This window comes from Lynx canadensis, chromosome E2, assembly GCF_007474595.2.
Source record: "Lynx canadensis isolate LIC74 chromosome E2, mLynCan4.pri.v2, whole genome shotgun sequence".
In the NCBI taxonomy this organism is placed as follows: Eukaryota; Metazoa; Chordata; class Mammalia; order Carnivora; family Felidae; genus Lynx; species Lynx canadensis.
In genome coordinates this window covers 57,722,823-57,737,208 of record NC_044317.1, presented here as the reverse complement: position 1 = coordinate 57,737,208, position 14,386 = coordinate 57,722,823, and the positions used below count along the sequence as shown (strand labels likewise).

Below are 14,386 nucleotides of genomic sequence, written 5' to 3'. Positions count from 1 at the left end.
TCATGCTGTGTCTCTCTCTGTCTCAAAAATAAACGTTAAAACAAAAATTAATAAAAAAAAGAATATTATAAATATAAAAATATAAATATATATGGCTCTGGAACAGCCAGATGGAAGACGTGTGGAGGGCCAGGTATGGGGAAAGAGCACAGAGTTTCCATGTCTTCTCCAGGTGCACCATTCTCCCCTTCACCTCCATATGTTCACCAACCTGGAAGCTCTCTGAACTCATCCTTTAGAGCTTTTATAGAGGTTTCATTCCATAGGCATGGTTGATGAAATCATTGGCCATTGGTGATTGATTCCATCTCCAGCCCCTCTCCCCTCCCCAGAGGCCAGTGAGGTGGGACTGAAAGTTCCAGCCTTGTCCTCCTAGGGTTGATTCCCTTGGCAACCAGTCCCCATCCTTAGGTGTGGTCCAAAAGTCCCTTCATTTACATAATGAAAGAATGCTTATCGCTTTCAACACTTAGAAAATTTCGAGGGTTTCAGGACCTCTGTGCCAGGAACCAGGACAGAAACCAAACGTATGTTTCTTACCATAAATCACAGTATCACATTAGTTTTTAGGGAACTGTGGTTTCTAGGGTCCCCACTCCTTCCTATCTAAGTAAAGGTAATAGCCCCTAACTAGGCTGGACATTGTACAGCTCTCCATTTGATGTATGTAAAGGCCATTCCAAATGTTAGATGTAGGATATATGGTAGAGGTGGGCAAATATGGTAGCTGTATGGCAAGTGACAGTCATCTGCAAAGGACCTGCTAAGTCATACGAGTATGTAAATGGTCATTGTTTGTAAAGCATCAGCCAAATGACAGATACTTGATCATTGGTAGTTTCTCTATTGTATTGTGGGAAATGTGCTTTTTCAGGTTATCCTGAATGCCACTGGGTTTCTTCCCCTTAATGACAGCGTTCTCCATTTCAGTCTTCCTTGTCTAAGTCAGCTGTCGTCCCTTGTTAGGAGAGATGGACAAGTTCTGAGGAATCCAATGCGTAGTATGGGGACTTGAGTTAATGATTCTGTATTCTCACCACACACACACACACACACACACTCACAAAGGGTAACTATATGAGGTGATGGAGGTGTTAACTAGCTTGAAAGTGGTAATCATTGATTGATAGATAGATAATAGCTAGATATAAAATCATCATATTGTAGAACTTAAATATACACAACTTTATTTGACAAAGAAAGAGGACCCCTCCCTCACTTTCTATTCTCTGGTAGGGTTTCACAATGTAAAATGAACTAAAGGCAACTGTATGTTTGTGTGTGTGTGTGTGTGTGTGTGTGTTTAAGGGAATCACTATTTGAGCAGAATATTGGCTGATATCAGAGCTGCGATAACATGAGTCTGAAAGCAGGATTGGTGGGGGCGGGGCACTAAAAAGGGACCATGAGACCTAGGACTCCCTGACCACCCAGAGGATGATTTCGTACCTACTAATCCCAGACATTTTCACTGCAAGTGCCCTCTCAGCACACTGTCTAGACTCCACCTCCTTCCTTCTAGGTGAAGCTTGGAGGTCCCTGTTGTGAGTTGACCTCTGAGTTTAAACAAAGGCCAGATGTCTTGAGATACTCTTGCATTGAGAAATTCTAGCTTCAACTCTTGGCAGACCCCAAGACTGGTTTCCCATATTTTCATCCATGGGATGATGTTCCTGTCCCAGAATGAAATAAATAGAACAGAGCACAGGAGAGGGAGGGGCTGATGTTTGTCAAGATCAAAGCCAAGAGTGAAGAAAGCATTTAGGACCACGAATGTCTTGAATTCTTTGTGAAAAGAAGAACTTTGTTAGAGAGAGCAACTTCTCTCCATTTGAATCAGAGAGGAAACCCACCACTCATACTCCACAATAAAATAACCATTGCATCATTTAAGTGGTAAGGGTGAAAACTGCCGTCATACAAGACAGGAGAGGAAAATATAGGTAAGTGTGCAATGATTTCTAGATGGTGAAAGAAAAGACTAATTGGGAAAGCAACACAATAAATCAGGAAAGGTTACTGGAATTTTGTACATAAACATAACTCCTGAATGAGAAACAATGGGACGTAAGCAAAAGGTAAAAAGTAAACCCAAGGAGGGGCACCTGGGTGGCTCAGTTGGTTAAGCGTCTGACTTTGGCTCGGGTCATGATCTTGCAGTCTGTGAGTTTGAGCCCCGCATCGGGCTCTGTGCTGACAGCTCAGAGCCTGGAGCCTGCTTCGGATTCTGTGTCTCCCTCTCTCTCTCAGCCCCTCCCCCACTCGTGTTCTGTCACTATCTCTCTCTCAAAGATAAATAAACATTTAAAAAAATTTTTTTTAAATCAACCCAAGGAAGTACCTTCAAGAAATGGTATGGATCTTTAACAAATTAGTCATGCATCATCTGCCTGATTTGTACTCCAAGATGAGTATATAAATTCACGTCTAATGAGGGTTTCTCTTCCAGGGCTTTCCCTGGGCTTTGAAGATGAGAAAAAGAATGGTGAGTTTTCTTGCATACACTTGATCTGTTCCTACATCCCAAGTTTTCTGTCTGATCCTCCGAATTCTGGGAGGGCATTGGCAGTCATCACTTGGAAGATTCAGACTAACTCCAAATTCTTTCCAGAGACACTTACCAAACCCTACCTCAGTGCCTTGCCCAGCCCAGTGGTTGAACAGGGACGTAACGTGACCTTGAGGTGCCTGGGTCACCGCCACAATGTGACATTCATGCTGGGGAAGCTGCAGGACTCTGGGTACAGACAGGAGCAGAGATCTGCAGGATATGAGGCTGAATTCCTCCTCACTCACCTGGAGCCAAAGGATGCTGGGACGTACTTTTGTGCCTACAAGACAATGGGCTCCCAGGAGTGGTCAGAGGAGAGTGAACACCTGCAGCTGGAGGTCACAGGTGAGAAAGGCGGCTTCAGGTTTGCCCTTGAGGCACATATTCCTTTTCCTGTGATGGAACATGGCTGGGGAGAGAAGAGTCCAGGAAACAAAAAGACAGCTGTGACCGCTTGAGTGTAGAGAATTGGGGGAAGGCAGGAATGGGAACTGAATTTGGTGACCAGTTCTCATCAGAGATTCCGGATGGGTATCAATGAGGTGGGTGTGGATGGAGGGTGTTTTAGAATATAGGTATTAACAGAAAATTTGAAGTATGACCAAAGATGGAGATGTGATTGTCACTGGGGAAAAAAAAAGTGTTTGTTAGAGTTTCCAAGAGGGGGATGCCATGCAGGACCACACAGAGAAGCACCAGGGCTAGTCAGGAAGCAGAGGGAGGGAGAAGATGGGGCAGTAACCTTTACTGTGGTTTCTGTGGGAAGGAACAGGCTTAGGATTGGCTCTGGGGTATAGAGGCTGTCCCTGAGTGTCTCGTATCTGACCCTGGAGTCATTAGGGCAGGGGAATAGTGGTCCAGAGTGTGGGAGCCATAGAGGAGGTGGTCGAGAGTGTGAGTTCTGGATTGCTTGGGTTGCATTTGAGAGGTGTGCTTGAGGGGGAGCTGTCTCCTATCTCTAGGAAGTAGATACCCTGGGAGGAGAATATCTCCAGGGTCAGCAAGGTCCCAAAATGTCAAAGAATCAAATACAGAAAATAAAAGATATGGTTAATACAGAGATGGGTAAGAATGTCCCTAGGGAAACCCTGGTCCTCCCCTTTACCCCCGTTGCTTTGTACTCTTCAGGATCAATCCTAAAACCTTCCCTCTTACTCAGCATAGATCCTGAGACAATTCCAGGTCCCAGTGTGAGACTCTGATTCCATACAGCAGAACCAAATGTATGGATATTGTTCTGCTGAAAACGGTGATGGCAGAGCCACTACAAGTTGAGAAAATAAGAAAATCCAAACTGAGCATCGTGGCAGCATAAGACATCCCTCATTTTTGTACCAACCTTCCATGTCAACAACAGAAATGTGGCATCCATGCACAAACAAAAGTGCTTTTGTGGGAGTTGTGGGATTCGGCACTATACACCAAGGGACCCAAGAGGAGTCTCACCCACCTGTGAGTTGAGTAGTAGGCAGACAGACCTCAGTACCAGCTGTGGAACCTGCAGGAGACTGTAAATTATTTCCAGGTCCTATTGGCCATGGTCTGGAAGCACCTGGAGATGTGATCAATAACTTATGGACAAGGGAACCTGTGTGGACATCTACAAACCAAGACTGAATCATGAAGAAATGGAAAATCTGAACAGATCAATAACAGAGAAGGAGAGTGCCTCAAAAATCAAAAACCTCCCAATGAAGAAGAGCCCAGGACCAACCAGAAGGTTTCGCTTATGAATTCCACCAGACATTTAAAGAAAAAATAATGCAAATCCTTCTCAGAGTCTTCCCAAAAATGGAAGAGGAGGGAACACTCCTACTTTCATTTTATGAGGCTGGCATCACCAATACCAAAGCCAGACAGCAACACTAAAAGAAAACTACGGAGCAATATAATATCCCTGATGAACATAGATGCAGACATTCCCAACAAAACATTAGCAACCAAGTTCAACAGCACATTAAGGTTACACATCATGGTTAAGTGGGATTTGTCCCTGTGGCATAAGGATGGTTCAACATATACAATCACTAAATGCGATAGACCACATTAGTGAATGAAGGACAGAAGTCATACGATCATCTCAGTAGATGCAGAAAAGGTATTTGACAAAATACAACATACTTTCAAAATTAAAAACTCTCCACAAATGGGATATAGAAGGAATACATCTCAACATAACAAAGGACATACTCAAGTCCACAGTTGGCATCATACTCGAAGGGGAAAGGTCGAAAGCTTTTCCTCTAACGTCAGAAACAAGACAAGGATGTCCACTCTCACCATTTCCATTCAACGTAGCAATAGAGCAATCAAACAAGACAAAGAAGTAAGAGGCATCCAAACTGGAAAGGAAGAAGTAGAACTGTCTTTATTTGCAGATGATGTAATCTTACATATGGAAAATCCTAACGACTCAACCAAAAAAATGCTGGATCCTGAATGGTCAAAGCAATACTGAGAAAGAACAAAGTTGGGGGTATCACACATCCTAATTTCAAACTATACTAGAAAGCTACAGTAACCCAAATGGTATGGTACTGGCATAAAAATAGACACATAGACCAGCAAAACAAAACCAAGAGCCCAGAATTCAAGCCTCACGTATACAATCAACTAACATTTGGCAGGGGAGCCAAAAATACTCAGTGGGGTGAGGGTAGTCTCTTCAATAAATGGTGTCGGGAGAACTGGATACCCATATGCAGAAGAATGAAATTGGACCCCTATCTTACACCACTCACAAAAATCAATTCAAAACGTAGTAGAGACTTAAACATAAGACCCCACACCATAAAATTCCTCGAAGAAAACGGGAAAACTCCTTTGCTTAACCTTGGCAATGAGGTTTTCAGATATCACACAAAAAGCATTAAAAAGGCAAAAATAGGGGCGCCTGGGTGGCTCAGTCAGTTAAGCGTCCGACTTCAGCTCAGGTCACGATCTCACGGTCCGTGATTTTGAGCCCCGCGTCGGGCTCTGGGCTGATGATGGCCCAGAGCCTGGAGCCTGCTTCCGATTCTGTGTCTCCCTCTCTCTCTGACCCTCCCCCGTTCATGCTCTGCCTCTCTCTGTCTCAAAAATAAATAAACGTTAAAAAAAATTTTTTTAAAAAAGGCAAAAATAAACAAGTGGGAAGGCATCAAGCTAAAAAGCTTCTGCGTGGCTGAAGAAACAGTCAACAAGATGAGAAGACAACTTAACCAAATGGGAGAGAATATTTGCAAAATGGCCGTGCTCTTGCCTGAGATAGGGAAGACTGGCAAGGAATAGGATTGGAAGGGGAGGGGGGAATTAGTGGGGTCATAAAAATATTTTTGTTATTAGAAATAATACCAAAACTCCAAGAATATTAGAAAGAGCAATCTCATATTCTGACCCTGGTTTGCGAACCCAGTGAGCATCCCAAGAGTGGGGAAGACATTCTCTGCTTCCCAAAGAAGGCATAGAGTCCGTAAGTGGGACATGAGGACAGAGGACCCCAAGATTCCCACACAATCATTGTGATTTCTTTTTCTTACCTCCTGTTTTCTAGATGACCGCAATAAACGCAGAGCCCCTCCAGGGGGAAAAGGTAAGTTAAATTGAAGAATGCTTTTCCAAATTATACCCACCTCATGAGACAGGGGATCCTTTTTGATTAAAAGGCACAAGAAGCATCTCGATGCATGATTTCTCAATGCGATTGGGAGGATGATTGCCTCTCTTGGGCAATGACTCCTGAGCTCCTCCTGGGTGCATAAAAATCTGATGAGTAAGACAGCACGAGGTGCATCGTTTGTCATTTTACATAATGAAAACACTATGGTGAAGTTTTGGGAAGAATGGGGATGGGCTTGTGTGTCTGGTTTGGGCGGCACGATCCCTATGCTGTGGGGTCCACGTGCTTTGGGAATATGTATGACCAAAGGACTTGCTAAAACTTCTAAATTCTCAAACACAGCTGAACGTTCAGTTACTTTTCCCTGATGCTGCTTTGCCATGAAGAATTGGCTAAGATTCTATCCTCAGAGATGCCTGTGAAAGTTAGAGCTTTTGACATCTTTGGATGAAAACAGGAGCTCATTCAGATTTTAATGGCCAAATATATAATGTAAATTGGCAACTAGGTGCTTACTCATCTTTAATTTCTGCAACTTGTAACCTCCCTACAAGCTACTCCAAAGAGCCAAAATTGTTCAGGGCTGTCATTAGAGTTGACGCTGACATAACCAGCTTTTTTTTTTTTTTTTAAAGGTATCTCCCAAAATGTCCTTGCAAAATAAGTAATAGTCTTTGAAAATGTGTTTATTCAGGATTAGCAGACTTTCTACTCCAGCTTTAGGACCATAATGCGTGCCAGGAATGTTTTCTTGGAGAGATCTGAAATCTGATAGCATCCAGGAGCATGAAAGGGTCAGAAATAGAGCAGGAAGTGTCAGAGGGGAAAGAGGAAGAGAAACGGTGATTTCGGCTCTTGCGTTTTCTTTCTTTTTGGTTGATACATAACTACACTCCCTAAATTCACCCTTTTGAAGTATATGACTCAGTGGCATTTTACTATGTTTGCAAGGCTGTGCAGCCACAGCCACTATACAATTCCAGAACATTCTCATCACCCCCAAATGAAATCGCCAGCCTGTTAAGCGGTCTCTCCCCATCCCCATGGTGGACATTTGGGTTGTTCATACCTTTTTGGTATCGCAATAATTCTACCCTGAGCATTGGTGTGCACGTACCTGTTTGAGTCCCCGCTCCCAATTTTTCTTCGGTATCTACCCATGGGTAGAATTGGAAGGGCATATGTTAACTCTACATTTAACTTTTTGAGAAACGGCCAAGTTATTTCCCAACGTGGCCGCCCCATTTTACATTCCCACCAGTAATGCATGTGGGTTCCAATATCTCCATATCCTTGCCAACCCTTATTTTCCTTTTATTATAGACACCCTAGTGGGTGTCTTCTTAAGATGTGCTTTCTGAGTTCAAATTTATACCGCCGCGATTCTAAACAGAATAAAGCCTTTAAGCTCAGACAGGATGTCCCCAGCCCGCATACGAGGCCAGTCTTCTCTTCTGTGCCTGTGACTTTATTTACGCCCCATGTCAAGCTGTATCCCTTTGCTCGTCTGATTCCTTCACACCAACACCAGAGACTCTTTGTAGTTTATTCTGGCAACTTGTAAACAGGGATGTGAAATTTGGCCAGGATATGTGGACATCTCAGGGTGAGCTCAGATCGATGGGTGTGGGGCCATAGGAAGAGGGAAGTCTTGTAATAGTTTACTTCTCATTTCTAGTGAGCTGCTGTGGGAGAGAAATCTAGGCTAGAGGAAGGTTGAAGCTTCTCTGCGTCCATTCGGGGCCTTGCTAGTCCGGGAAGAGCTGCTCTTGCCCTGTGTCTCACGTCCCTGGTGATGCGCTGATAGATTGCTGTGTTTGAGGGTGTGTTGGATTCAGGGCTGCTAGAAGCAGACTCTCACATAAGTACGAGCGTGGAAACGATATTGTAGAGGGCACGGGGGAAGAAGGCATGAGAAGAAAAGGACAGAACACGAGTGTCTTTTGCTCAATGCCACGGGAAAGTGCAGGAGATGGAGAAGGTGGCACACACGGGCAGCCAGGGTTAAGGCAGGAAACCACGATCCAGAGTGCATAAAAACGGCAAAGGGATCTGGGGGAGCAGGGAAGGAGTATCAGCATCATCTGCTACAGAGGGAGACAGGTGTGGGCGGGATATCGGGGGAGAAAATAATCATTATCACTGCGATCTCATTATCCTACATGGTGAGTCAGATGCTAGACTGAGCGTTGTAAAGCCAGTACTCGCACCTTCCATCATTATCCAGCTCTGTGAGTCAGGTATTCTCACCCCACCCCTCTCCTTCCGGCCCCATCTTTATGGAGCTGTAATCGGGAAATAAAATAAGGTACTTAAAGTGTGCCCCGTGATGGTTGGGAGTACAAGTACGCTGTGAAAGGAATCCCCCCATCAAGTGAATGAATGCACCTGCCCCTCACGTACTCACTTTTTTTTTTTTTAGTAAGAATGCTTAAGATCTCTTTAAGCAAATTTCAATTATACAATAGAGTATCAACTACTTTCACCATACGATACATTACATGTGCAGAATTTATTCACCTTTTTTAAAAAATTTAATATTTATTTTTGTGAGAGTGAGAGACAGAGTGTGAGACAGGGAGGGGCAGAGAGAGAGGGAGACACAGAATCCGAAGCAGGCTCCAGGCTCTGAGCGGTCAGCACAGAGCCCGACGTGGGGCTCGAACTCACGGACTGTGATATCATGACCTGAGCCGAAGGCAGACGCCCAACCAACTGCGCCACCCAGGCACCCCATGTTGTCTTTTATAAGTACTTTTTATTCGCTTCTTTTGAGTGCAGAGTCGATGTGTTCAAATTCTGTCCAAATTTAAAAGACTGAAAAAAAGTACTATCAAACAAAAAAATTCAGTTCTTATGGTCTTCTGTATAGTAGGCATTTTGGAAGAAAAATTCCACACGAAAGATGATTCTAGTAAGCCTCAGTCAGCAAGAGAACCCTCCTGTGAAAATACTAACTGGTGTGGTTCTGTTTAGAAATAAGACATATCTAGGGGCGCCTGGGTGGCTCAGTCGGTTGAGCCTCCGACTTCAGCCCAGGTCATGATCTCGCGGTTCGTGGGTTCGAGCCCCGCGTCGGGCTCTGTGCTGACAGCTCGGTGCCCGGAGCCTGTTTCAGATTCTGTGTCTCCCTCTCTCTCTGACCCTCCCCTGTTCATGCTCTGTCTCTCTCTGTCTCAAAAATAAATAAACATAAAAAAAATTAAAAAAAAAAAAGAAATAAGACATATCTAGATAATTCAAAAATAATGTTCCTGGTAGCCAGGAAATGTTCATTGTAAAGTCAAGATCTCACATAAAGGGAAAACTTCATGTGATTGGCAATAAAATTGCTTATTATGTGCCATTTTAACTTAAAACGCGTATATGTTAGATATTAAACAGTTACGAATTTTCATTAACATATTTCTCCTGATTGGCGTTCCCATTGCCCCAAAAAGTGAATACCAAGGAAAGTAATGTATTTTATGAACTTGAATAATCACTATACACATCCTGGATTACCTCTGGATTTCTCTCAAAACTTGTTATACTCTTACTCCTGTTTTTTTAAAGTTTTTTTTTTAAGTTTATTCATTTTTGAGAAAGAGAGAGAGAGAGACAGAGCATGAGCGGGGAAGGGGCAGAGAGAGAGGGAGACACAGAATCCGAAGCGGGTTCCAGGCTCTGAGCTGTCAGCAGAGAGCCCGACGCGGGGCTCGAACTCATGACCTAAGCTGAAGTCAGATGCTTAACCGACTGAGCCACCCAGGAACCCTGATTCATCTTTTAACTGGAAGCTTCTCCTCACTTACCCCGCCCTCAGCCCCTGGCAACCATCTACTCTCTGCTTCTATGAGTTCAATTTAAAAAAATTTTTTTTTTTTTAATTTTTTAGATTCCAAGTGTAAGTGGAATCCAATCATGTAGTGTTTGCCTTTGGTTCATGTCCCTTAGCATAATGCCCTCCAGGTTTCATAGGCTTTGTTGCACATGGTAGGATTTTCTGAATAATATCCCAGGGGTGTATAACATTTAAACAACCCTTGAACTGGGAGAGAGTTGGGACTTCCATTCATGTCTGATGGGACTTGCCTCTGCCAGCATCGCCATTATGTGGGGAAACGCGTATCTGCCCAGACTGTGAGCTCACTTCTCTGGGGTTTCCACACCCAGTAGCCAGCACAGAGCTGCCCGGACCCGGGGCCGCCTGGCCTGAAGGGTTAGACATCCCAGGACTTGAAGCCCATCCTGGCTGTGTGACTTTTTTTTTTTTAATTTTTTTTAAACATGTATTTATTTTTGAGAGACAGAAAGAGACAGAGCATGAGCAGAGGAGGGGCAGAGAGAGGGGGAGACACAGAATCTGAAGCAGGATCCAGGCTGTGAGATGTCAGCACAGAGCCTGACGCGGGGCTTGAACCCACGAACTGTGAGATCATGGCCTGCGCCGAAGTCGGATGCTCAACCAATTGAGCCACCCGGGCGCCCCATAAATCTTCATTATTATTGATATGGCTGACACACTGATTGGGAATTTCCCTTGGGCGAGGCCCTCTCTGGGAGTGCCCACCTGGTTGCCCCCCCCCCGCCCCCCACCATGCAGTGCAGTCAGTAGCTACTATTCCCATCCTCGCTTTGAATGGGGAAAGGGAAAGTCAGATTCACTCCCCTAAGACATCGGAAGGTCCAGCTCGGAAGCAGCAGCTGGAGGCTTTAGAAGCCGGGTTGTCTAGCTGCTGACGACTGTCCTGCCGCATGCAGATCAGGGTGTCTGGGCAGCCAAACAGATTGTGTGACCTGCTCCTCTCCCACCAGTCACCAGGTCCATCATTGCTGCCACCTGCTGCTGTCTCTCCATTTTGCTCCTCTTCCTCTCCATCTTCCTCATCAACAGATGCACCCAGCATGGTGAGTTCAGGGATGCACCGATTGAAAACACTGGGGAAGGGGAGTGAAGTGAAGGATTTCCTCATCAGCTAAATTCCTCCCGGTATTATTATTATTATTATTATTATTATTATGTGTTTTTTTTTGTAGATTTGTCACATGAAGAATCCACCAAGAGGTAGATAAACTCGACATATCTCGTGCCCCCTCCCACCTTTCACAGACCCTGTTTGCGTGTCTGTGATTCCCACTCCCGTCCAACCCGTGCTGTGACTCTCTTCTTCTCTCCAAAACCCTATCCTCTCCCCCAGTCTTCAGATCCCACACTTTCATGTGTTTCTGTCTCTCAGAACCAGCCATTCCAAACTGCCCCAGCAGGAGGCTATGGGTGAGTGATAAGGGAAGAAACCACATGGGCATGGTGGGATAGGAAGGGTAAGTCTGACTCCTGCAATCTGAGAACTGATTTTTTCCCCCTTTCTCTCACATGCAGATTCATCCGACCTGGAAAGGACATCTGTCTCGGTGAGTTCTCCCCAAGAGCTCACTTATCTCCATAGGCCAACCCTGTTCACCCCCTTGGCTTAACCCACACTCTGGTTATATGACTGCCCCTAGCTCACACAATTTACCGGAGGCCAATGAACATTGTGTTTAAAAACATATGCTTCGGCCAAACTCATATAAACTGAGGGCAGAATGGTGGTTACCAGGAGGTGAGAAAGTTGGTAGATAAGTAAGTTCTGGAGATGAAATGCACAGCATTGTGATCACGGTCCGTAACGATGTATTCGAACTTCAGAGTTGCTAAGAGATTACATCTTAATTGTTCTCACTGCTTGGAAAAGACATGATAATTATGTGATGGGATTCATGTGTTAGCTAGCACTATGGTGGTAATCGTGTTGCAATATATAAATGTATCAAATAAACACTTGGTACATTTATATATTGCAACACGATTACCACCATAGTGGTAAAACCTATACAATGTTATATGTCAGTTACATCTCAATCAACAAAGATACATGGGCTTTTTGTTCCCGAGTAGCTAGACTCCAACTGCCCATGGCTACTATTTACTACCAATATGGTCTGAGACAAATCATGAAACCCCTGTGATCTGGGCCCTTCACTGCCTCCCATGTCGAGTGGGAATCAAAATGCCCCATGAGAAGGCCTGTGTGAATCCACTGATGTGCTAATCATAAAGGGTTTGCTGGAGTTTCCAGCAAATTTTAAACATCAGATGGCATAAAAGCATCAATTAACAAATGTTAACCAATGTACATCATTTCTTTCTATTTAAAATACTGTTTACTCGTGATTCAACATGAATTAGCATTACCTTGGGGTGCCTGGGTGGCTCAGTTCGTTAAGTGTCTGACTTCAGCTCAGGTCATGATCTCGTGGTCTGTGAGTTCAAGCCCCGCGTCCGGCTCTGTGATGACAGCTCGGAGTCTGGAGCCAGCTTCGGATTCTGTGTCTCCCTCTCTCTCTGCCCCTCCCCCACTCACGTCCTGTCTCTGTCAGAAATGAATAAACGTTAAAAAAATTTTTTTTAATTAGCATTACCTCTAAGAGCAATAACAGATAACGTTTATACATTTTTTCCATAGGACACAGAGGTCCATTGGCTTATTCTTTATGTCAAAGCAAGTAAAAAGAGGCATTAGTAAAAAGTACAAATGGTTCAATGTTGTGTTTAAAAAATATTTATGCACATGGCATTCACTTAGATATGCATATAATTTTTTAAGGTATGGAAAAACATAGTTCACAGATTCACAAATGAAGCCTCAATAAACAAATCTGGCCTATTTTAAGCGTTGGATTAATGACATTGATTAGGAAATTGTTGATCATAATATTAAAATAATATAATATTACGATGTGCTACCTCCATACAGTGAAATTCTATTCAGCAATAAAAAAGGAAGAAACTAGTGATAGGTACCTTTGGTACAAGGATGTATTGCAAAAACCATTTTGCTAAGTGAAAAAAAGCCAGATACAGAAGACTGTCCATGGTGGTGTTCCATTGTGTAACATCTCCAGAAAAAGCACATCAGTGGTGGCCTACGGCTGGGGTGGGGAGAGCAGGTGTAACTGCACATAGGCACGAGGGAACTTTTTTGGGTGACGAATGTTCTAAAACTTACTGTGGCGATGGCCAGCCACATCATTCTACCGATTCACTAAATGTCATCAAATTGCACACATGGTACATAAATTATATCTTAATAACACTTTTTTTAATTTTTTTTAACGTTTATTTATTTTTGAGACAGAGAGAGACAGAGCATGAACAGGGGAGGAGCAGAGAGAGAGGGAGACACAGAATCTGAAACAGGCTCCAGGCTCTGAGCTGTCAGCACAGAGCCCGACGCGGGGCTCGAACTCACAGACCGTGAGATCATGACCTGAGCCAAAGTCGGACACTTAACCGACTGAGCCACCCAGGCACCCCAATAACACTGTTTTAAAAACAGTGTAATATTACATAACCAGTAGGAATTCTTTTTTTTTTAATTTTTTTTCCACGTTTTTATTTATTTTTGGGACAGAGAGAGACAGAGCATGAACGGGGGAGGGGCAGAGAGAGAGGGAGACACAGAATCGGAAACAGGCTCCAGGCTCCAAGCCATCAGCCCAGAGCCTGACGCGGGGCTCGAACTCCCGGACCGCGAGATCGTGACCTGGCTGAAGTCGGACGCTTAACCGACTGTGCCACCCAGGCGCCCCAGGAATTCTTGAAGGGTAGTAGTTCCTATTCTCAAAACCACACATTTGCAATGACTGTTATTAGTCCCAGTTATACTCATTAGCATCGTTTCATTAAAACCAGAGTCAAAACCCTCATCGTCCGTGAAACATGGCCATTCCTAGAATGGCTCTGTCCAGTAGGACTTCCCGCCATGATGGAAGTGTCCCAAAGCTGTGCTCATACAACAGCCACTGGCTGCATGTGGCTTGTGCACATTTGAGACACATCTGGTGTGACTGAGGACCTGAGTTTTGAGTTCGATTTAACTTTAATTCACTTAAATGTAAATAGCCATATGTGGCTTGTAGGTACCATACGAGACAGCTAAGCTCTAAATGCCCATCTCTTTTCCCCAAAGGCTGAAAGACCTCCAGGGAGTGAGCTATGCTGATCGAAACCCCAAGGCACCACCTGCGGCGGCTTCTGTCCCCCGCCGAGGGGCCCCCAGGATCCTGTGAACGGACAGTGCTGTAGGATCCCTGGAGGAGGAGAACGTGATTTAAGGTGGTGGAGGTGACCGAACACAGGGAAACCAGGTCACTGTGTGTCCTTGGCTCATAATCCATAGTAATAAAATGAAGTTTCCGCTTTTTTGCTTCCA

General features: G+C 44.3%; 1 protein-coding gene and 1 long non-coding RNA gene across 5 annotated transcripts in view; one reads left to right on the top strand and one right to left on the bottom strand.

Annotated features, from left to right (window-relative positions):
• The window catches only part of LOC115502704 (V-set and transmembrane domain-containing protein 1-like), a 17,442-nt gene extending 3,056 nt beyond the window's left edge, over positions 1–14,386 (top strand). The window contains exons 2-9 of one of the 3 annotated variants that reach the window (XM_030298381.1): positions 2,450–2,485; positions 2,612–2,896; positions 6,084–6,122; positions 10,947–11,039; positions 11,169–11,196; positions 11,330–11,406; positions 11,512–11,543; positions 14,144–14,386. In XM_030298381.1, coding sequence (XP_030154241.1) covers positions 2,450–2,485; positions 2,612–2,896; positions 6,084–6,122; positions 10,947–11,039; positions 11,169–11,196; positions 11,330–11,406; positions 11,512–11,543; positions 14,144–14,176 — 623 coding nt within the window. In that variant the 3' untranslated portion in view covers positions 14,177–14,386. The remainder of the gene's footprint in view (positions 1–2,449; positions 2,486–2,611; positions 2,897–6,083; positions 6,123–10,946; positions 11,040–11,168; positions 11,197–11,329; positions 11,407–11,511; positions 11,544–14,143) is intronic. The other 2 variants (XM_030298384.1, XM_030298383.1) reach the window with 2 other exon arrangements.
• LOC115502732 lies at positions 3,027–12,413 on the bottom strand. Of its 2 annotated transcripts, XR_003965171.1 has the most exons (3): positions 12,367–12,413; positions 6,163–6,279; positions 3,027–4,103 (listed from the first exon to the last, which is right to left on the bottom strand). It is a non-coding gene; the product is annotated as an uncharacterized LOC115502732 (long non-coding RNA). The 2 variants fall into 2 exon arrangements; XR_003965170.1 differs by lacking the exon at positions 12,367–12,413 and having other exon boundaries at positions 6,163–8,738.